Raw genomic sequence first — 20,791 nt, 5'->3', positions numbered from 1 at the left:
GCTTAAAATGCAGCAGTCCTGAAGGGTCTGGTAACAAGTTGATCATGTTATCATGTTATACAGATGTTAACTTTGCCTATTAAAAATAATTCAGACATGGTCAGAGCAGAAGTTTGCTGGGATAGCTTAAAAATGTGGCCAAGTTGCTCTGTTAAAAGGTCAAACAGCTTAACCATGTTCTAACAGATATAATTGGGACTGTTAACAGTGCTATGGTGTGCCTGGGTGCGAGGAGTGCTTTAGAATGCATTTAAAACTAGAACGTCTTGCTTCTATGCTTTTCCCAGGCTAGACTAGTAATAAGGTTAGCCAATTCCTTTTTCCCCTGCCTTTAAGATCACAGTATTATAAAAGGCCAGTATACTTAAATAGATATTGAGATTATTTACGTTACTCTGCCATTTTTTTGGTGTAAGGACATCATGAATCAAAGCTTGTTGCTAATTCATTTAGTGAGCATGGGTTTCAAAAGCAGCAAACATTTAGTAACCGAGTTTGAGACTTTGACCGAAGCTTCCAATACAGCAGGACTGCATTTGACTCAAAGGAAATAGTCAGTATTTCTAGAGACTGGGCAGGAAATGTCAAGTTATCCATGCAGGCACAATTGGACTTTTTATAATCTTACCCCATTGCTGTTTTCTTTGCCATTTAAAACCTAAATGTGCAGTACATCTTGTACTAACTGGTAAATCGCTGTGCTCTGTTGTAGTAGTGGGGGGGCCAACAACCCCAAAAACCCCAAAACCAAACCTGTTGACCGAAGTATTCACTAAAACACACTTGGTGTGTCTGCTCGGTCACACCAAGATTATTCCACTTTCCTGTCAGTGATGTTCTATTAGGTTGAAAGAAAAGAAGCATTATTAGTGCAACTCTAATAATAGAATGAACCCTACGTTCATGTCATGCTGATCTAAAATGTATTTACATCAGTACAGCTCATGATGTCTTCCAGATCAGAAGAAGCTATAAGAATGTAAGCATAGCTGTGCTTATACTATATTGTGTATATACAATCATAAGCAGAAAGGGGAATGGCTGGCAAGAGCAGTGAGTATTTGCAGTGTACTGGTGAAGTTATATCTGCTGTACAGGCCCCTGTCAAAGTCTAAATTTACCACTTCAAAATTGGGCAGTGCATGGTTGAAGCTAAAATAATCTGAAATTTGTCATTTATAATAAGATACAAAATTGTTGCTTTAATTAAACAAAATTGATTAAATTTTATTAATTAAACAAAAATTAAACAAAAAAATCAATTAGAATATGCAGATCACCTGTGTTATGTTTGCAGGAATATGGTATTGTCCCAGAATCCGGAATGGGGTAATCTGGAAGAATCGTACCAACTCAAGTGATTCAGTACCAAAATAATTTTTTAAAAAGTTAATTTTCATTTTTGAAGCCATATTTTCTTTCAAAGCTATTTCAGATGCTTTCTTTTCCTTAAATTGCAAACTAGTTGGCATCATTACAGGAAGGTTTCTAGCATGAACAATGTTAGCATCTGAGAAGTGCTGTTAACATGATAAATAAACACTGCTAGTGTGTAATGTAATACAGGCTTGGCATTGTCTTTTGCTGTGTTTTGTGTCATTAGTCATAGAGAAAACATTATTTAAAGAGTTACGTTTTAAAAATCAAGTGTCTTGCTGCAGAAATAGAACCCAATAGATGTTTTAATGTGAATTCTTTTTACGCAACTTTCTCTCCTCTGACTTCAACTTTATGCAGAGTTCTTGTGTTCTTGCTTTACTTAGCCGTGAAGACTTCCAGCGGATTCCAGAGCTTGCCATCAATCCACTGGGAGACAGAATTATCAATGCCTTCTTTCCAGAAGGGTGAGTTCCGATTAACTGAATTTGTGACCAGGCACAAAATTTGTAGCTTGTCAGAAGTTTTGATAGGAGTGAAATGCTGATAACTGAAGCATAGAATTTGAATTTACTGATAACTGAACACCTCAGACTTGTCATGAAATGTCTGGGGGTACATTGTTTCTTCAGCATGTTTTTGTTCTGCAATGAGAAATACTTAACAGCCTTACAAGAGCTTTGTGTGCTGTATTCATTGACAAACTCAGGCTTCATGTCACAGTTTTCCATGGTTTTTCTTGCTATGCTGCTGAACACTTCTAAAGAAGGTCAAGGGCACGTATGGACTTTGGTTCTTAAAGAAAACTTGTAGCAATACTGTTTTATTTTAAGTAGTATTGCAATTAACTAATTCAGTCTTGTTTTTCACCTTTTATCCTCTAAGCGTACCTTTCTTATTAGATCAGCTTTTTCGTTTGTTTTTAGTTTTTCATCACATTCAAGACATAGTTTATAGCACTTCTAACAAATCCAAAGAGATGATCAGATTTGCAGTACTGTCTCTCTCTGTTATACCTCTAGATTGTTCTGTGGAATCTGCTGCTGCTATTGAACACATTTGTCATTACTGATTGATGAAGACTGGACTGTCTAATCAAGTCATAATATCAGCTAATGCCAGGCAGGGTTTCCTAAATAGAAAGCAGGAGTCCTGGAAAATATGTAGCTGATTCCCACAGAAACTCTAGAGAAGAGAGCCATTTGTGAGGAAGCAGTGAGCGACGGCTGCCTTGCAAGCAGGAGGAAGGATGACAGCAAAGCTGTCTGGGGCTATGTACTCGCTGACAAAAGGGCACAGCACTTGAACAAGAAGAGCAGAGCAGGTCCAGTGACTGTTGTCAGCCAGCAGTCTAGTGGTTGACAGACAAGTTGGCAGTGGTGAAGCAAGTCTCAGGTCAGTCCAGGGAATCGGGGTCCAGATCAGCAAGATACATTGCCAGACTCGGGCATAGCTGCAGGATAGCTCAGGCAAGGGCCAAGGGTGAGGGCTTGATCTTAAATAGAGCTTGCAGGCAATGGGAGGGGAGCTCTCTACAAGACTTACCACAGCTGCTTTTTCTTATGCATCATACTTCACAGCAGTGTGATCCCAGTTTGCAACTGATATGAGAGCTGGGTTTGAGCATAGGCAGCCAAACCCTGGGGAGGTGGGAGTGTCTGCATGGTGTTAATGCTTTAGACATTCATACTCTTCTTTACTGAAATAAAGGATTTGTGTAAGCTATGCTAAAACTGACCTGCTGAAATGCTTACGCAGAGAGGACCAGGTGAATTTCCGTGGATTCATGAGGACACTAGCCCACTTCCGACCCATAGAAGATAATGAAAAGAGCAAAGACCAGAATGGACCTGAACCACTGAACAGCCGAAGTAACAAGCTCCACTGTAAGAAATGTGAACTTGCCTATAGAAGCAGTTATTGTTCTTTCGTTTTTCTGGGAAGGGAGTGAAAGGGGCTTGGGGTCTTCCGGACGGTTATTCCCTGGGGAATGATATCCTCTAATACCTGATTTTTAATTTTTTTTTTTAAATTAACTTGCAAGCTTCCCTATTCAGAATGTCAACAATTCACCCATTCTTGTATTGGAATTTGGTGGAATTAGTTGAATCTTGAGTAATGTATATGCTTTTCCAAACGTCTTGTGTTTTGAAATGGTTTACATCCAAAGTTATTTCAGATTTAGAAGCCACATCCTATACATGAATGGGCTTTTCTGCTTCTTTCTCCAGTCTTACATATAATATAGGGCTTTTTCCTCACCTTCAGCAGAGTACTTTCTTGAGTATTTGGACATCTGCCTACAGTGTATGAGCAGAATGCTCTTGCTCGCTAATCAAAGTTGGCAACAATCCTAAGAGCACTTAGAAATTTCTGTCATATCTCATGCAGAATATAGTCAAAGCGAATTAATGGTGATGTAAAAATTGTTGGCTCTGAAGTTGAAGGATTGAATGTATCTTAGTGGTAATTATACTTCCATGACTTGGGCCTTTGAAGAAACACCTCTGCAAGCAGAGTGCTTCTGAAAGTACTCATATATGGAGTACTTAAGTAAGATTTTTCACTTCTTGGCAATAATGTTATTCCGGTATGTGGTAATAACACTTTATGGAAGTGAATATGAATTTTATGGTGAATTAAAATTCTAAGCTAATTATCTTAAAATAATTTATGAATACTTTTTTTTTAGAGAAATGTATTGTTATGAAGAAAAATGATAGCATTTGAATTAAACTGCTCATTCTTTTCTTCCCTGTAGTTGCTTTTCGGTTATACGATCTAGATAAAGATGACAAGATTTCCAGGGATGAGCTTCTTCAGGTAAATAGCACAGGGCTGCTTTGAATGAGTCCATCACGACCTTCTCTGATTTCACACCCATTTGGAATGAAGAGGAGAGTTACAACAGTCTTCTCAAAAGAGCTCCTGGAGGAATTTGGTGGCTAATTGCTTATCTCTGGTTTAAAGCTTTAGATATGGTATGAGACTTTAATCTCATTTGGTAGCCCAGGCTATTCTGTCAGACTGGGAGTGCTAGATTCAAATTTAAACCAGAGCGTTAGTCTAAGCAGATCCTACATATCCAACAAATACACTAAGCCCCTTAAGAACTACCTTCTATAACTTTCAGAAGTGCTTTTAACGGGACTTCACAGGGACAAGCCTTGAGGCTTGTTTACCTGATCCTCTGTGCATCCTCTCAATAGAATAAAACTTACTGAAATTGCAACAAAGGTAATCAAAGTTCATCAGTGCTGCATATATATGAAACTAGGCTTAAGCTAGGAGTAATTACATACTACTAATCCTGGGAAGTAGACATGGCAATTTGTGGTTCCTGATCTAGGAGAAGCATTTGCTTTTGACTGAAATTGCCCTCTTCTGTCTGCACAGAAAATGCTTTACTAACTGTAGAGAGTAACGTCAGTTATCATTTGACCATATATTTACAAGCTTCCTGTAGGCAACTATCTCAAACAGCAGACAGTCAGTCAAGTGTTGGTATGTTTTGTGTGGGGAAAAAAACAGACAAAAGCATTGCAACAAAACTTACTCATTTCTAGTTTCAAAAGCTTTCTCATACTTCTACCTCTTCCTGCTGCCTAGTGAAAAAGCAGGATTCTTTGTCAGAGGTGGTACAAAAGGAAGCTGTCTTTCCTGAAAGCCTTGATGTACAAAGGACAAATATAAGTCTGTATAGAAATAACTTCCATGGAAATCCTCCTGGGTTGTTCTTGTATGGTGTTATTTTGACAGTATACACAAGAAAAACAGCACTAAGAATACTTCTGTTCCTATATCAATAATGGTTATATTGTTTTCTTTTTAAAAAACAAACACACACATCCAGAACAAAAAAAAAAACCCAAACAATTATTCGGGGACTTCCGTATGTTACAGGTATTACGGATGATGGTTGGTGTAAACATTTCAGATGAGCAGCTTGGCAGCATTGCTGACAGGACAATCCAGGAAGCTGATCAAGATGGGGATAGCGCCATCTCCTTTGCAGAGTTTGTAAAGGTTGGTAAACTACATTTTTAATGACTAATTGAAACTGCTCAGTAATGGGCAAGTCATTCAGACTTAAATGCAAATGGAGACAGAGAGGAAGTCATTTGGATAGTCCTGTCTGCCTGCATTTGGGCAAAGCAAGCCTTCTGCTAGCTCTTTTTCTTACTTTCTTTATCAGGACATTTTTTTTTTTTGTACTAATAATTAGTCCATATGTTTCTTCATATTCCTACATAAGCTACAGCACTGAATATACCAGAGAATTTTCACTCTTCTCTTTTGCAACCCCTTCTTCTTACACAAATAGCCAGACTAGCACAGTGACAACAGAGTAGCAATTCTGCTATAAGGGTGCCAATCAGTTTTCACTTGTAGATTTTTATCCATTAGTGACACAACTAGTATAAGTATTCAAGTTCCTAGCTCTAGTCCTTTGAATGACATCTTTTGTTAGTCAGAAATAGGTAATATTAAGGAGTCATCATATAGTCAGTGGAAAAAGTTGTCCTATAGCACAACAATTTCAGCTACGTAATGGGATGGTATTGACAAGAGGAACCAGACTCATCTTGGAGGTGGATGATGACAGGACAAGAGGCAACAGAAACAAATTGCAACATTGGAAATTATGGTTAGCTCTAAGGAAAACTTTTTACCAAGAGGATGATCATAGCTGCTGAAGATGTAACACCTCGTTCCTTATAGATATTTAAAACTTAACTGAGGCCCTGAGCAACCTGATCTAGCTGGCCCTGCTTTAAGCAGGAGTTGAGGCTAAAAAAAATCTCTGGAGGTCTCTTCAAACGTAAGTCACTGTGATCTTGGAACATGGAAATCTACTGCCTGAAACAGCCTGGAGCAGACTAATGTCTTTGTACCTCAGTGTTAACAGCAATTTAGTGAATGAACTTGCCACCCCAGTTTTACAATGATCTGTGTTAGCAATGCTGTGATCTTGATCTTAGCTCTTCAATGACTGCTCATGCCCCTTCCTCTACTCCATTCTCCCTTCTGTTTCCTGGCCATGCATTCCCATGCAATCTAATTTTGGGGATCCAAGCCTTTCTGGGCTGTTGGCAGACTGAAACTGCATTAGTTGCATTTTGTTTGACAATCTTCTTCCAGCTTTAATGGCTGAAGTTTCTTTCCTGGGAAGGCCCTTAGTCCAGAATGAAAAATATCGGTCTCTAGATGAAAGACTGGCATGCCAAATTGAAGACATCCCATGTCCCCACCCATTTCCTCTGTACTAGAGTAAGAAACCTTGTAGGAGAGAAGTATGTACAGTAACTTAAGTAGCTGTTTCTGAATTTTATTGCAGGTTTTGGAGAAGGTGGATGTAGAGCAGAAAATGAGCATTCGATTTCTTCACTGATGGATGGAGAACCTATTGCTTTCTACCCCACTATATAATGAATAAACTTCATTTTCTCCTTAGCACCTTCCCACAGAGCATTGCTACTGGTGCATATACAGTACATCTCCACCCCCTCCCTGATTTGTTTTACCAATGTGAACATTCCCTGTGCATCAGGAACAAAGGGAAATGGCTGCCATGCAACTTGGAAAGGAGCATTATTTTTTTTTTTTATATATTTCCCTTCCATTTTTTTTTACCCTTTCTCCCTTGTCTCCTTCTGCACTGCTGTTTCAGCAGAAATGTCTCTCCGTATGTACTGCTGTTTAATCTACAAGCTGATTCTTCTGAGCTTTGAATCTGAGAATGGAAAAAAGAACATGCCACAGAAGCACCCTCTGAAACACTTCGGAGATAAGCGTCTACTCAAATACTAAGTGCCATGATAATGATTCACTTTTGCTTGCAGTAGCAACACTACATTACACCTGTCTTTTTTTTTTTCTTTCCTATTTGGCTCTTTACATGCAGATTTGTTTATTCCCTGCTTCCAAATCTGCCATTTACTTGAGGACTTCTCAATTTCTATGTCTTCATTGTACAACTAGCACTGAATGCATGATGATAGGCTAGAGTGCTTTAAAGTACTGTGAATAGTTTTTATTCTTTGTGGGATGAATTCATAGGGACAATAGGGGAGTCTGTGGTGGATACAAGCTCTGGTGTCCTCAAAAGGAATAGGAATTCTGCACTAAGTCACTTAAATTGTTCCAGTAGCAGATGCAGAAACTTGTTTCCTTTGAGTAGCTTGCAGGCTTGACTGCCAGTGGACCATGAAGTGCCCTCTTCAGGTTGCTTTGCCCTAGGATCCCTCCTCTCATCAGGGTGGTTTTGCCTCTGAAAGTGTACATAATGCAGTACCAGCGTACATAATGCAAGAGAACTAGTCATGCCAAAATCTGTACTTGTAGTTCTGTCACTGACCCCTGGTAATAGTGTCATGAAACATAGTACTGACTTCTTTTTTCTTTTAAGTCATAGTGGCCCAGATAATCAGTAATTACTTATATTTTCCAATATGGAAGTCCTGGTCTTTTAGATTTGTGTCAAGGGTGGTAGCTGTATATATGAAAGCTCTGGCATAAGAATATAATTTGGGGAAGTACCTACTATCCCAAATACTTCAGAATCTATTTCTACACAAATCTCTCTGCAAGTGGAAGATGATTAATACCATTAATGTAATGCTGATGATAGATTCAAGAGATCAAAATTATTGAAGGTTCGATAGTAACATAATTTTCTGTGGCTAGATTGGCAAATGGTCTCATCTAGTTCAGCTGGAGCATCCTACAGTCTGGGAGGTACTGATAAAACCAAAAAAATGTGGGAGCTACTTTATTGAAGAATCAGTGTTATAACTGCTTCTCTATGTCATGTGTTAATGTTTCTATAAATACTTAGCAGTCTCAAACTACCCTCAAATGTGCATTTCCTTTTTTCTCAGTTCCTTTAATTATCACTTGTGTTAAAGAATAACATGCAAGTCTCTGAAGGATTTTTGATTTGTTTTAAATGAAGGAATTGCGAAGTCAAATGTTGCACTTTGTTTTGCAGAGTGCAGCACAATTCCAGAAAGAAATGTAAATTAAAAACCTCTACTCTGTATGAGAAAGAAATATTATAGTTTTATGTCCATGTAATGTAAAATAGGAATGTAACAATGTTAACAGATTGAAAAGTAAAAAAGTGTTTGTAGGCTTTGTGGTCTGCTTAAAAGTAGGTGTTGCTCTTTTCTGGCTATATAGTTGTAACCTACAGTTGTGCCTTATTGTCCCAGTGAGACTGGATATTGTATTTATCAATCCATAAATAAACCTTCCACTGTATTAAAAAACAAACAAAAAAACCAAAAACAAAACCACAAACAAAACCCCAAAACTATTCCTGTATGGTCACTGACTATCTGTTAATGACTGGAAAAGTTAAATACCAGTAGAATGGTGCTAGCAGGCCTTACAGATCAACTTCTTTTATAACTGAGCTTGTTTTCAGAATATTAATAATCCTTCATTCTGCTGGTACAGTGGAGGAAACTAGTGCAAAATTTGAGCTTCAGAAGAGGCCATGCACTCGTAATACTGCACTATGGTTCCCATAACAACATGAGCTTTACACCTCTCCATAGTTCCAAACTAGGCTTTTTTTTTCCCTTTCCCATAGTGTTGTTCTAATTAAATGGTATATAATACCAATGCTAGTTTGTGAAGCAGGTCCTCTTAAGGTCCCACCTTAGAAATCAAGTATTTTTGCTAATGTGCTTTAAGGCAAACACACATACTCTAATAGATGCACACCAAAAAAAACCCAAAACACCAAAACAAAACCCGATCCCACTATCAGAATGTAACTTTGCTGTTAGCTGTATAAATCGCTTGGAAGCCACTGAGTATCTTATTCAGTGTTCTGAAATCTACGTATTTACATATGTATCTACGTATGTAACTTAAAAAGTGGTCGTAAGAGAAAGAATTTTACTGAGCTGAGATCTTAAATTTATGTTGAATTTAAAACTGTTCAGAGCTAGGCTGTACAGATATAAGCAGATCCCCACAAAGGTAGTATTTTTAGCATACATGATTGCTTGTTGAAATTAAATCTTAAGTTGTCTTGAGAACAAAGGTCATCTGTGAAGGTTGAAGTCTGGAAGAGTGATAAAATTATCAGCTCAAAGGCAGAACTAGTTAATATTTAATCTTTGTCTTTTGAAAAAGCAGTACATGGGATGGGTATTTAAATACAAATGAACCATTTTCCAGTCTACTGGCAAATAGGAAGTAAAGTCTATTTTCAGATCCGCACACTCGAGTTAGCTATATTGAAAATCTCTGGATGGTTGCCTGCAGAAATCTATGGTTACAATTACATTAACTGTTGAGAGTATTATGAAGACTACAGAAAGCCTAAGTAGGTTTGATAGCTAATCAACCTTGAAAGGGGACAAATGAGTTGCCAAATAGCTGTAGGCCCAAGTAGGGTCTTGATGCTGTAGGCATCAAGTCTGGGAAAAAGATTCGAAGTACTGGATTTGACTTGTGAAGAGCAGGAGTAAAAATAAACGTTGGTGTCCGTAACGTCAGGGTGGAAAGTTACTTGAAAGGTCTGCTTCCAGTTCTTTGAAACTACAACTTTGGTCGTAAATAGTGCATGGATATAATATTTAAGTTGGCAGAAGTGTTTCATTTAAGCTGACAATCTGCATGAAGACACTAGGTAGTAGAAAAGCGTGCATTAAACGGATCAAGAATTCAGCTGAAATGGCTTGCAGTAGTTGTCTGTGATGAATCACGGCTAAATGGGGGTGTTTCTCGAGAGTTTTCTGAATGGGTAAGTACTCCTCTTCACGCTGTTCAATACACTCACCCGTCAGCCTCAAGTGTAATTTTACTGCTGCTAAAAAAAACACCAATTTTTGCAGCTGACACAAAACCCGGCAGAATGAATAAAGGCAGTCATTCAGAGCAATCAAGATCCCTTGATAACCGCGGCGGTGCTGGCTCACCCGGGTTCCACGCAGGCAGGGGGTGAAATGGAGGACGGGGGGCGGCGGCGGCAGCCCCAGCGGTCAGCAGCGGTCACTAACGGTCGCTAACGCTCGCGCCCCGCGGCTCCCCTGAGGAACCCCCGGCCGGGCGGGCCGTGCCTGTGAGGCAGGAGCCGGGTGCGAGTGGAGGGGATGACCCGGAGCCCCCGGGACGGCCGCAGGGACCCGAACCCGCTCCCCCCGCCTCGGGCGCCGGCCTGCGCGGCCGAGTCGGGTCGGGCTGCGGCCGGCGGGGCTGTCGGAACGGGGTCCCCTGCCGCCCCTCCGCCTGCTGGGACGGGTGGGTGACCTAGGGCTGGGCCAGGCCGGGGTACCTCACCTCACCCCGCCGCCCGCCCCCCGGTGGTGGGGTCAGGTGTTGCCGCCTCCCCCCAGCCCCCGGTCGCGAGCGGCTCCTTTAAATTCTTGTGGAGGTCACCGGAGGATTCGCCGCAGGCCAGCCCTGCTCGCGCGGCTTGAGCCAATCCCTTTCCAGGCGTGAGCTCTCCTCGGGGCCAATCAGAAAGGAGAGCCTTGGAGGCGGGAGGCCAGCCCCCGCGATGGACGGCGCGGGTGACCAATCACCGCCAAAACTGGACGGCTGATGCATACGAGCGACACCCAATAGGCTTGCGGCCGAGTGGGCGGGCCCGGCGTCGCCGGGCGCCGCGAGCCCCCCGCCGGGTGGCCGAGGTAAGGAGGGGAAGATGGCGGAGTGAGAGGAAGAGGCGGAGAGGCCGGGACCGGCCGCGGCCCCGCGGCCTCGGCCGCGTTCAGGTGAGCGCAGCGGGGAACAACAGCCTCCGGCGCGGGGCCGCACCCAGCCCGGTGCCCGGTGCCCCGCTCCCTGATTGGGCTGGGCCCGGGCGCCCGCGCACCCGCGTCCCCGTCCTGCTCCGTGATTGGGCTGGGCCCGGGCACGTTCGCGCCCGCCGCTTCCTGAGGCGCTCTTCTCCCGCCGCCGCACCGGGCCGGATCGGGTCGGGCCGGACCGCCCAGCGCCACCAGCACCGGGTGCCTCCACGCCCAGCAGCGCGGCCTCCACACCGGGGTGGCTGGGGGTGTCCGTGTGGGGACGGCCGGCGCCCCCCAGGGACAGCTGCCGTGGCGCGGGTGAGGGGTGGGAACCGGGCCGGTTCGACCCACCCGCCGCCCTGAAAAGTCTGAGCAACTTCGGAGCCGGGGGCCAGGCTGTGCCGCGGTTCTGGCGGGAACGGGCGGGCGGGCGGCGGTACCGGGCTGCAGTAGGTGGCCGGGAGAGAGAGCCTGGTTCCTGCACAGCGATGCCCTCCAGCCGGCTTAGGAACAGCCGAGAACACGCTTTCGGTGAACAGCTGCGGCTGACAGCGTGCGGACGTGGAGAAGAGAAACCAAAATATATCACCAGAAATTAGTCGTTTAATCTTCGGCTACAAGCGTAGCAGTCATTATAGCTACTCTTCTGTTATCGTTGTTATTCATAGAATCTGTGTGCGAGATGGATTTTGCTAATCTGCAGTTATATCCTTTTCTGATGTCTTTATGTCATACTGACACAGGAGTGCACAAAGGGGATGGCTTTCAAGTCATTTGACAAAACTGGAATGTACAACTAATCTACAGTACAAACTAAGTTTTGTGGAGAGATTATATTAATAGTGGAATTGATTGCAGCCTTATGAATTCATTTGACTTGATAATAAGGTGAAAAGGACTTTACACATGATGAAACATGTGAAACTGTTACTAAACCCACCATGTCTCCTTTCCATGTTAGTAACATGCAGGTCAGGTATGCCATAAATTTTTCAAAATTATTGGAGATATTTTGTACTATAGAATAATACATTGTTTAAGTTAAAAAAAAAAAAAAAAGGATGGGGGACTTTTTTACTGAAAGTAAAAGGATTACGATCACTATCATGAGATTCCTTGTGTTCTATATACAATGACAATTCTTTAAATCTCGAGTTTATCATAGAATTCTAAGTGACTGCGTGTTCAACATGCATGTCAGGTAAAAGGTAAAGAATTGAAGTGGTTAAATGAGAAGCACAACTTTAGATCTTGTGGAGATGTGGCATGTTATCTTACATGACCTAATAATGAAGTAGTTGTTTGTAACTGCAGAAATAACTCAAAAGAAATATGATAGGTGTGTTTGTCATTACTAGCTCTGAAAGCAGTAGCTGCTTTTGCAAAAAAGGAATATTTTACCAATTTCATGTGCTATATTATTCATGTAGTAACAGTAATAGCAGCTTATGAGCAACATAAGGCACAGTATGCTGCAACTGATGAATATTCCTACTTATACATGTCTAGGTGTGAATTGTTAAAATATGCCAGCCAGGGTGTTTGCCTTTGACATGTTACATATAAGGGTAATTCTGCTTTATGTTATAACTAAAAGAATAATAGGCAATCAGCTTTCTTTCACATGAAGTTGTACACTATTTTAGAATTAAATTCAATTAGATCAATATTTGTTCTTAAATGTACAAGAGCTGTGAAAAGTAGTATCTTTAGAAAAACTAGAGTTTCTGTTGCCCTGGTATATGTCAAATTAACTATATGCACTGCGTTGCAATCTTGCCCACAGTGCTGTGAGTCTGCAGTGTGTAGATCTACATGAACAGGCTATGTATGTATCTTATGATTGTGATCTGACAGTCAGGGGTGTCAAAAATTGTGGACCAACAGGCAAAATTCTGAAGTCTGTAAAAAGTCTAGAGTATGTCTTGGTATGTCTTGAACACCTCCCACGTTCATTCTTAAAAACTAGAAAAGGAACAGTGTTTGAAACCAATCCTGACATGCTGAGGGTGATGTGAATGCAGGAGGATTTAAAAAAAAAAAAAAGAGGATTTCCTAAAATGGGATGTGGAGGAAGGGATGATTCTTTGCCTAAATAGTATTCAAGGAGCACATTACTATGGTCTGCGTATCATGGAATACAAAGCTCATCTGTAAAACAGTCTTCCCTATTTTGTCTGCTACTATTACAATGTTGTACCAATAATACAGCAGATATCCATTGGAAACTTCATAGGAGAGAAAGGTGATTTTATTTAAAATACAAAGTGAAACAAAACAGTCACTCAGGCTTGCAATCTCATAAGCAGCAGAATGTGTACAGTGCCCAAGATGTTTGTCCAGCAGCCAGGCACCATAGCAGGGTTGTTAAAGCTGCGTGTCCAGCAGTCTGGCGCTATGTTGCTCATGTCCAGATATAAGTCCAGGATCCCTTGTAGGGGCCAAGGGACACCAGCTGTCAGGTCCTTATGTATTCTGGTTTCTTCCTAGGTTGGCAACCGTTTCAGGTTTCAGATATGCCCTTGTGTATGTACCCTTTTGGAGGTGACGGTGGTCTGTGTGTCTGCCCTGTCCCACTTTGTGAATTATCACTGTTCTTTGTCTCCAGATCGGGGTGTCTTCTGAAATTGGAGGGGGATGTGCTGGGGTCTTGATGATCTGCCAACCTGGACCTGAGTACCGTTAACACAAGCCCTTCCAAGAGCCCTGCTCCTGCTCTACGTTCCTATTCGTGCCTCCATGCTGAGGCACTCCCTTTCTTTCTCCAATCGCGTCAGTCTTAGCCTTTCTTATTACAGTTTGCTGCGTTGCCTCATAGATTGGGTTTAGATGCCTTTTTAAAAGTTGCCTAGAAAGTGAAAGGAGCATGAAGACAGTTATTTTTTTTTTTTACTGGACTGTAAGCTACTTCTGTTGTATTTTGTGTTTATGATTTAAGCTTTTGTCGTCAGCTTTCCAGGTTAAATTTGACACTTTTAAGCCATCGGAAAGACCTCGGTGGACTTGCAATCTGTAGCGCTAACTTTGCTTTCTGTATCTTCACACATCTCCACCACATTTAACTTTCAAGTTTTTGTGTATTGGTCTTTCTACATAAACATGTTTGTAGGTCTTTCTTTCCTTGCCTACTTCTCAGGCTCTAGGGAAGAGGAGAGGAATTCTCTTCTATGTCCCTGTTAGTTCTGCTTGTCTCCTGGAGTCTTTGGTGTGTGTGAGAGAGAAAGACACAAAGGTAATATTTTGGAAAGCTAGATCTGATGGATCTGAATTTTTGCTGACTGGTCTAACTAAGACTAAGGGTACCTAAAAACAGAGTGTGGGGGGTGGGGTGACACTTGGTTGCATGGCTGTGTACTATTCGTTTTAGTATAGTTTCCAATTCCAGTGTGCTGATTATGTCAGAACACTGACACTTCCCCCCCCCCCCATTGGTATATTGGTAATAAGGCATATTGATCTATATGAGAAGACAAATACTACAGTTTTTCTGGTAAATTTATTTATGAGATATTTCTTCATCTCTTTTTGGCTTTCAATTTCCAGAAGTTGCCTGTATACAAGAAATTATCTATCTGAATGTGAAATGTAAAGTTCATGGAAACTAACCTTTAGTTACAGTAGAGCAAAAAAATACGAATAGGCAATAGGTCAAAACATAATAAAAATAGTATTTTTCAGAATTTTTAACAGAAAAGGATTAATACATATAATGTTAAGTTTTACTGATATTTCTTGTTCCAGATCAATTGATTGTACGTTCAGTAAGTAAGGTATGAAACAAGAAAGATTTTTTTTTTTTCTTCATAATTTCCACTACATTTTAACTGCAGACTTGGTACTATCGACATCAATTTCACTGCCTGCTAATTTTCAATAGCCTTAATTTATATCCAGTTACATTTGCAAATTCTGTTGGTACTAGTGTGAATGCTGCTCCCACATACTCAATGAAAGTCAGATAGAAAGTATATCAAGCAGAGCAGTTAAAAACTGGGGCATCCAAAGTCAGTGAATTTGTTAAAATAAAATTTAAAAAAATAGGTTAAAGCAAACTGAATTTCAGTATTAGATGATACATTCCTTTGTATGAGTTGATTTAAGTGTCACCTGCTGCTTTTTTATAAGAAGACTTACTTTAGTTTAGTTTATATGTAGTTTTAGAATAAGTGAAAGAAACCTCAACTTTTCAGTTTTCAATGTTTCCATTATGATAAGCAGGTTTGGGAGAGTTCCTGATAACTATTCCTTATCAAGTTAATTGTTTTGTGAATCATTTCCTGTTTGTTCCTTAATCTCTCAAAGTCCCATAGTGCTTGGCAGGTTCTTGAGGGAGGACTTGAATAGGAAGGGTCAGAATTGACAACATGAGAATGGAATAACTACCCTGAAATTACGGGGCTAGAGATCATCTGCTGACTGCACATTTTCTGAAGGTGCAGATCCCTGGTGCTTGTAGACATGCTGTGTTGTGCAGGAGGGTGGAAGCTAGTAATACTTTGAGGATACTGGGAGTTTTTAATAATTTAAGTTCTGTGTGATGAGAAGATAGTTCTACTTATAGCAATGCGTTATTCTTCCAGTTAGGTTGTCAACTCAGCATCCTTGAGAACAGTCTTTTTGCTTCCTTGCTCCAGTGGTTTGTTATCAACATGAAAGAGTTTCTTGCCTTCCTGGAGGCTGCAGCAGTGTCCATCTCAGTTTATATGAAAATGGAACGTGTGTCTGTTGATGATAGCTTACCATAACAAGGTCGTTTATCTGCATAATTAAAAAGAAGTTTTTGGTAGTAGTGTATAATTAATGCTCCAGGTACAGTTGGTCGAGCATGGGCTGCAGGCTGTTCTCAATAAAGTAGAAACCAATAAATTCCAGGGAAAAAGGTAACTCAGTATTGTATAAACTACTTTCTGTGGAATCAATGACACACATGATTTTACTTAAGGAAACAGAATGGTTTCAGGCGTGTTTTGGGTAGATGCTGCTCCTCGCCAGCCTGTTCTTAGTTAAAGTTTGCCTATCCTGGGTCTTCCTTACTCTGTCCCAATTCACTTTACCATCTTTTCCCTTAAACTGAAGAAAGGGGGTAGTTGTGATCATTGGAAAAGTAACAACGGCATGTTTTATATAGAATGTCTAAAAATGCTGTTTCCTGGAAGGTACAGCTAATCCTTTGTGTCTTGTGCAGATAATCATGTATGATCTGAATAGCTTCCTAGAAGGAAATTTAATTTCATTTGTTTGTCTCTCTCGCTAGGCTCACTGAAGGGAATGAGGATTGATCAAAAATAATGGTGAGTAAAGCCATAAGGTTATTTAGGTACTAAGTATCAGGTACTAAGCTTGATGGGTTTGTTGGTTGATACAGGTTTTTTTCATTCTTCTTTTTTTTTCTTTTTTCTTTTTTTCCCATCCAAAGAAATCAGCCATTCAGATTTTAATTTTTTTGTAGGATACTTTCAGAGAACTGGCATGTTGCCAGCGTCAGCTTTCAGCTTGGGCTTTGCTTGAAAGAAGCTTTTATTTAACTATATATTCTAACAAGAATAAATGCTTTTAAAGTTATAAAATTCCTGTCCAATGATGTAATTTTGCTCTGGTAAGATACACTAATTGTGTAATTGTATTAACTTTGAGTAGTTATCTTCAAAGTTGTGTTTGTTAAACAGTAGCATTGGAAGAAAGATAACATAACCAAATGTCAATTATCAAATAGAAAAAAAGTACATTCAAAATTTCAAAAGATGACAATCCATTTCTGGAATTTTGATTTTATTTCCCCCGCACCCCCCACCCCGTGAATGAAATAAAGGTATTCTGGTATTTAAGATGTGTAACAGTGTTGCATTCTGTTTTCAGCTCTCCCACAAACCTTTGGCATGTTTTGTTGCAGGTCTCCAGATCTGTTTTTCCCCATCTTCGTAATAAGACTTTCTCAACAGTGTGAGCATGGATGGTCAAGCTCATGATCAGCTGAAATGTTTGAGTGCCTCAGAGAGAAAGTGATGGTGACCTGTGCTCTATTTCCATTTTCATGATCTGCTCACTACTGCTAACATAGGAGTTGAAAATTGTCACTGGAAGATTATTGCTGAACTTGATCAACTAGAGGCTTAAGGTAATTAGAATAAGATGAGAAATACAGATAGAGAAAAGAGGAAGGGGTTAGAAAATATGGCGTATGGTTTTGTGTGTGAGAAAGAGAAACCAAAGAAAAAAAATCTCTCTCGTGACTCATTGTAGTACAGGAGAACGATAATAAATGTTTCTGGCATTAGCTATGCAGGAGCGCCCCCACCTTACCTTCCAATCCAGGGTGGTATCAAACTTAAAACAAAAAAATCATGTCCTAACAGCTACTGTGACTAGGTGACACCAGGTGAGTCTCACTGATGAAAGGCCAGGAGATCAGTGACAAGATGACAGTTGTTGAAGCATGTCTATACTGTGGATAAGTGGGGATAAATGAGTAAAAGTACGTACCTAATCTGTGTGGTCTTACAGCTGTCATAAGTGCTTTTTTCCTCTACAGCATTGGCAGTTTAGTTAATTAAGCGATAGTTTACAGTGTCTCTCTGAATTGTGACCTGCTATAACAGAATATACTCTGTCTGTGTGCAGTGTGCATTCTGGTACTGCTTCAACATTCGCATGCTGTATGGTGGAGCTACAGTTAAGAAGCCCCATAGCTGATTAACACTAGTATATTTTTGGATGCATTGCTTTTGAGTAAGCGTACAGTTCAGCATTTCTCTAGTATTTCCTTAGCCAGCTTACCGACATCTACAGTTAGTTATAAAATCTTACAGAGCAAGGGATAATTGCAGTTTGTGAAGACAGCTAATTTTTTGTCCATTAGAGTCAGGCTTTTAAAGTAAGGAACCAGTGGGCATTTTAATGTCGATTGTATTTTATTGATTCCTAAACTACCTCTCCTGTTTTGGGGTTCCAGATCCTCTCCTGACCTTCAAGAAGAACGTGGTCCTGTTGCTTGCTCATAGGCTGCGAGATGTGTATGTTTCTCTTTTAGCAAGCAAAACCTGCCCTTCACTTCCATGGAGCTGAATGAACAAAGACCTCTCCACTTCCTATTTCAACCATCTCACCCAACATTTGATTCACCAGATGACTTCTCCCACAGAAGTACCCCGCTGTTTTATCAAAACTCAAAAGCAGAGTAACAGAAATCAGCATTTGTTTCCTGAAGAAATGTCTTCTGTACCAGCTCTTCATCCAGCTTTTTGCATTCTGTTTTAAAATGAGAAGTACTTTGTAATCAGATGCAATTGGAATCTGGTGTTCTTCACCAATATCTCCTTCTTCATTTTAGGAAGGTTAAGTATTTCACTGTGTCACATTGCAATTCCTAGCAGATAAAGTGTCTGCATGCATTGCTATGTCAAACTCTCTTGACGTGTATGAAAAGTTGCAGCAGGAAAACCAGAACATATTCTTTGCTCTGACATGAGGAGGAAACTTAGCAAACAACTGGGGACATCCCATACAGGTATTTTCTAGTCCAGGACCCAGGCTTGACTTTGTAGATAGATGTCTTGATGTCAACTCACATAAAGCAGCTAACGCACAGGAACAAATGCAGATCACTTTGTCTGTAGCGTGTAAATGCATCGTCCCAGTCTGTGATCAAAATGTATATTTGCATGTGTGAACCTATGTAAGTGCTGGATATGAAGAGCTTTCACCAGAAGGAGAAATTTCTCTGCACCATTTCATTTTTAGCAAAGAAAAATGAAGCTTTAAAGGCCTCTGGGGTAACACGATAATGATTAGGTTTACATTAAATCATTCTCTCCCTCTGGCTTTCTATGAATACTTAGCAGCAAAAGGAACAAAAGCATTCTACTGTAGAAGAGATGGGGCAGTACTTTATTAAAGAAATCAACTTCTGGTAGGATGGAAGAGACCAGAGGTGTAAAGTTGCAGTTTATCTACTCAGCTTCCTTGGCACAGTTTCAGCTTTTCTTACTGCTGATGGAATCACCTTTTTGATTCTTCTGTGACTGAGAACTGAGATGACCTGTATGTTTCCATCATCTAGGTGGAAGTCGGCCCAAGAGAAATGGACTGTTAGCAACGTAAGAGGGGTGAATTGAGAGAGAGCAGAAGTACTTAGGACGGGCCTTTTTCTGGTTCCTTTTATTACTATCCAAACTAAGGCACAATCTGTTGTTCTTATGTTTACACAAGATTCTTTGTCTCCATAATTTGTCATTATATAGGATGTTTTCTGTCATTCTGAGATGGGAGCGTGTATTGTTTACATGCTCCCCGCTATGGTATTCTATATGGCAAGTAAGATTTCTTGGCAAAAAAAAAACAGAACTGGGATGTTTATTCTATTCCACTTCAAATCTGGAGCTCTTCTTAGCGCACCTTATTCCAAGCTTGTGATTTAGAAAATGTGACTTACTAGCTTAAAATAATATTTTCAAATCTGGATCAAATAAAGGTATATCGGTTCTGTTAATAGGTTTTGGGAGATAATAGCATGGTTGGGGGGAGTGTTTTAGATTTCTTGTTTTGTTCTGCTTTTCTTTTTAGATAACTGCTGGAGACAGCCAGGCAACCTGAAAATGGCTGAAAAAGCCAACAGTTTAAATCCTTCTTAAATCTTAATGATAGATTGCAAGGGCAGCATTCTGGTATTTAAAATGAGGTGATGTTTTATGGGACCAAGTTCCATAGCGGAGTAAGGACAAGTGTTGATGTTGATCCTAGTCTTCGGAGTAGAGCTGAGTTAAGTCTGCGTTTTGACTTGCATTGTAGGAATAAGATTTAATGACAGCTTTACCCATTTTTTGTTTCCATGAAGAAAAGATCAGACACGTAAGCTAAAGAGTGGTGGGCAAGACACTGCATATCAAAATAATGCCAACTGTAATGAGCAGAGGGGTGCACTAAAAATGTGTGTAACATTGTGATGAGCTGTGTGATATGAGTTACACTGATCTTGATGAGGCAAGCACCAGCTTAGCCTGACTTCTTTTAAGAACACAGGATTTCTTTGCTGAGTATGGTCTGAATTTTCTGGCACTGGGGACAACTAGAAAAGCACACTTCCTTCTAGGGCCTCCTTACGTTGAAACCAATAGGATTTAATGTAGATGTTTGTAGAAGCAGGATCCATCTCTCAGTGATGGAAAACACTGTCACTATCATAGGATTATAAGTGGTTCGGAGGTATCTGATCTAAGAAACATCTGATTTTTAGATCTGGGAATTTCCTGTTCTTCCTTCTGCCCGTACTTACCCTTCTGATATTAAAGCTAGCAGTTGTTCCTTGCATAGCTTGATGACAAAATACTTGGGGGACAGGAAGATATTTTTGCTTTCTGTGGACATGTACAAAAACTAAGAATTTGTCTGATTAGAGAGTAGACACTTTAAGCTGATTTCTTTTTCCATAGGAAAAACCCTCAATATTTTGTAACCCTGCGTTGTAACAAAAAAAAAAAAAAAAGGAATTGCTAATATTTCTTGAGTCCTATCCATGACAATGTAAAACTGCTACTTTTCAAATTTAATTTTAGAACATTATATTTTTAGGAGGGCTAAGGATCTGTGACTTTCGCAGAAGTAATACTCCAATAGTGCATGCCCAGAAGACCCCCATTACCGTACCTTTCCTGCCAGCACCTTTATAA

The 20,791-nt window shown here is 40.5% G+C and overlaps 1 protein-coding gene across 3 annotated transcripts in view; it reads left to right on the top strand.

Moving 5' to 3' along the window:
* CHP1 (calcineurin like EF-hand protein 1) overlaps positions 1 to 20,560 on the top strand; it is a 32,118-nt gene extending 11,558 nt beyond the window's left edge. Inside the window, exons 3-10 of one of the 3 annotated variants that reach the window (XM_063331752.1) lie at positions 1,764 to 1,844; positions 3,136 to 3,263; positions 4,139 to 4,200; positions 5,281 to 5,403; positions 6,716 to 11,111; positions 16,384 to 16,420; positions 17,020 to 17,244; positions 18,079 to 20,560. In XM_063331752.1, coding sequence (XP_063187822.1) covers positions 1,764 to 1,844; positions 3,136 to 3,263; positions 4,139 to 4,200; positions 5,281 to 5,403; positions 6,716 to 6,769 — 448 coding nt within the window. In that variant the 3' untranslated portion in view covers positions 6,770 to 11,111; positions 16,384 to 16,420; positions 17,020 to 17,244; positions 18,079 to 20,560. Of the gene's footprint in view, positions 1 to 1,763; positions 1,845 to 3,135; positions 3,264 to 4,138; positions 4,201 to 5,280; positions 5,404 to 6,715; positions 11,112 to 16,314; positions 16,421 to 17,019; positions 17,245 to 18,078 lie in introns of all 3 variants that reach the window. The other 2 variants (XM_063331753.1, XM_063331754.1) reach the window with 2 other exon arrangements.
* Positions 20,561 to 20,791: the final 231 nt, after the last annotated feature.

This window comes from Chroicocephalus ridibundus, chromosome 4, assembly GCF_963924245.1.
Source record: "Chroicocephalus ridibundus chromosome 4, bChrRid1.1, whole genome shotgun sequence".
NCBI classification, from domain to species: domain Eukaryota; kingdom Metazoa; phylum Chordata; class Aves; order Charadriiformes; family Laridae; genus Chroicocephalus; species Chroicocephalus ridibundus.
Note: the sequence above shows the minus strand (reverse complement) of the source record. Positions and strands in the feature narration are given on the sequence as shown.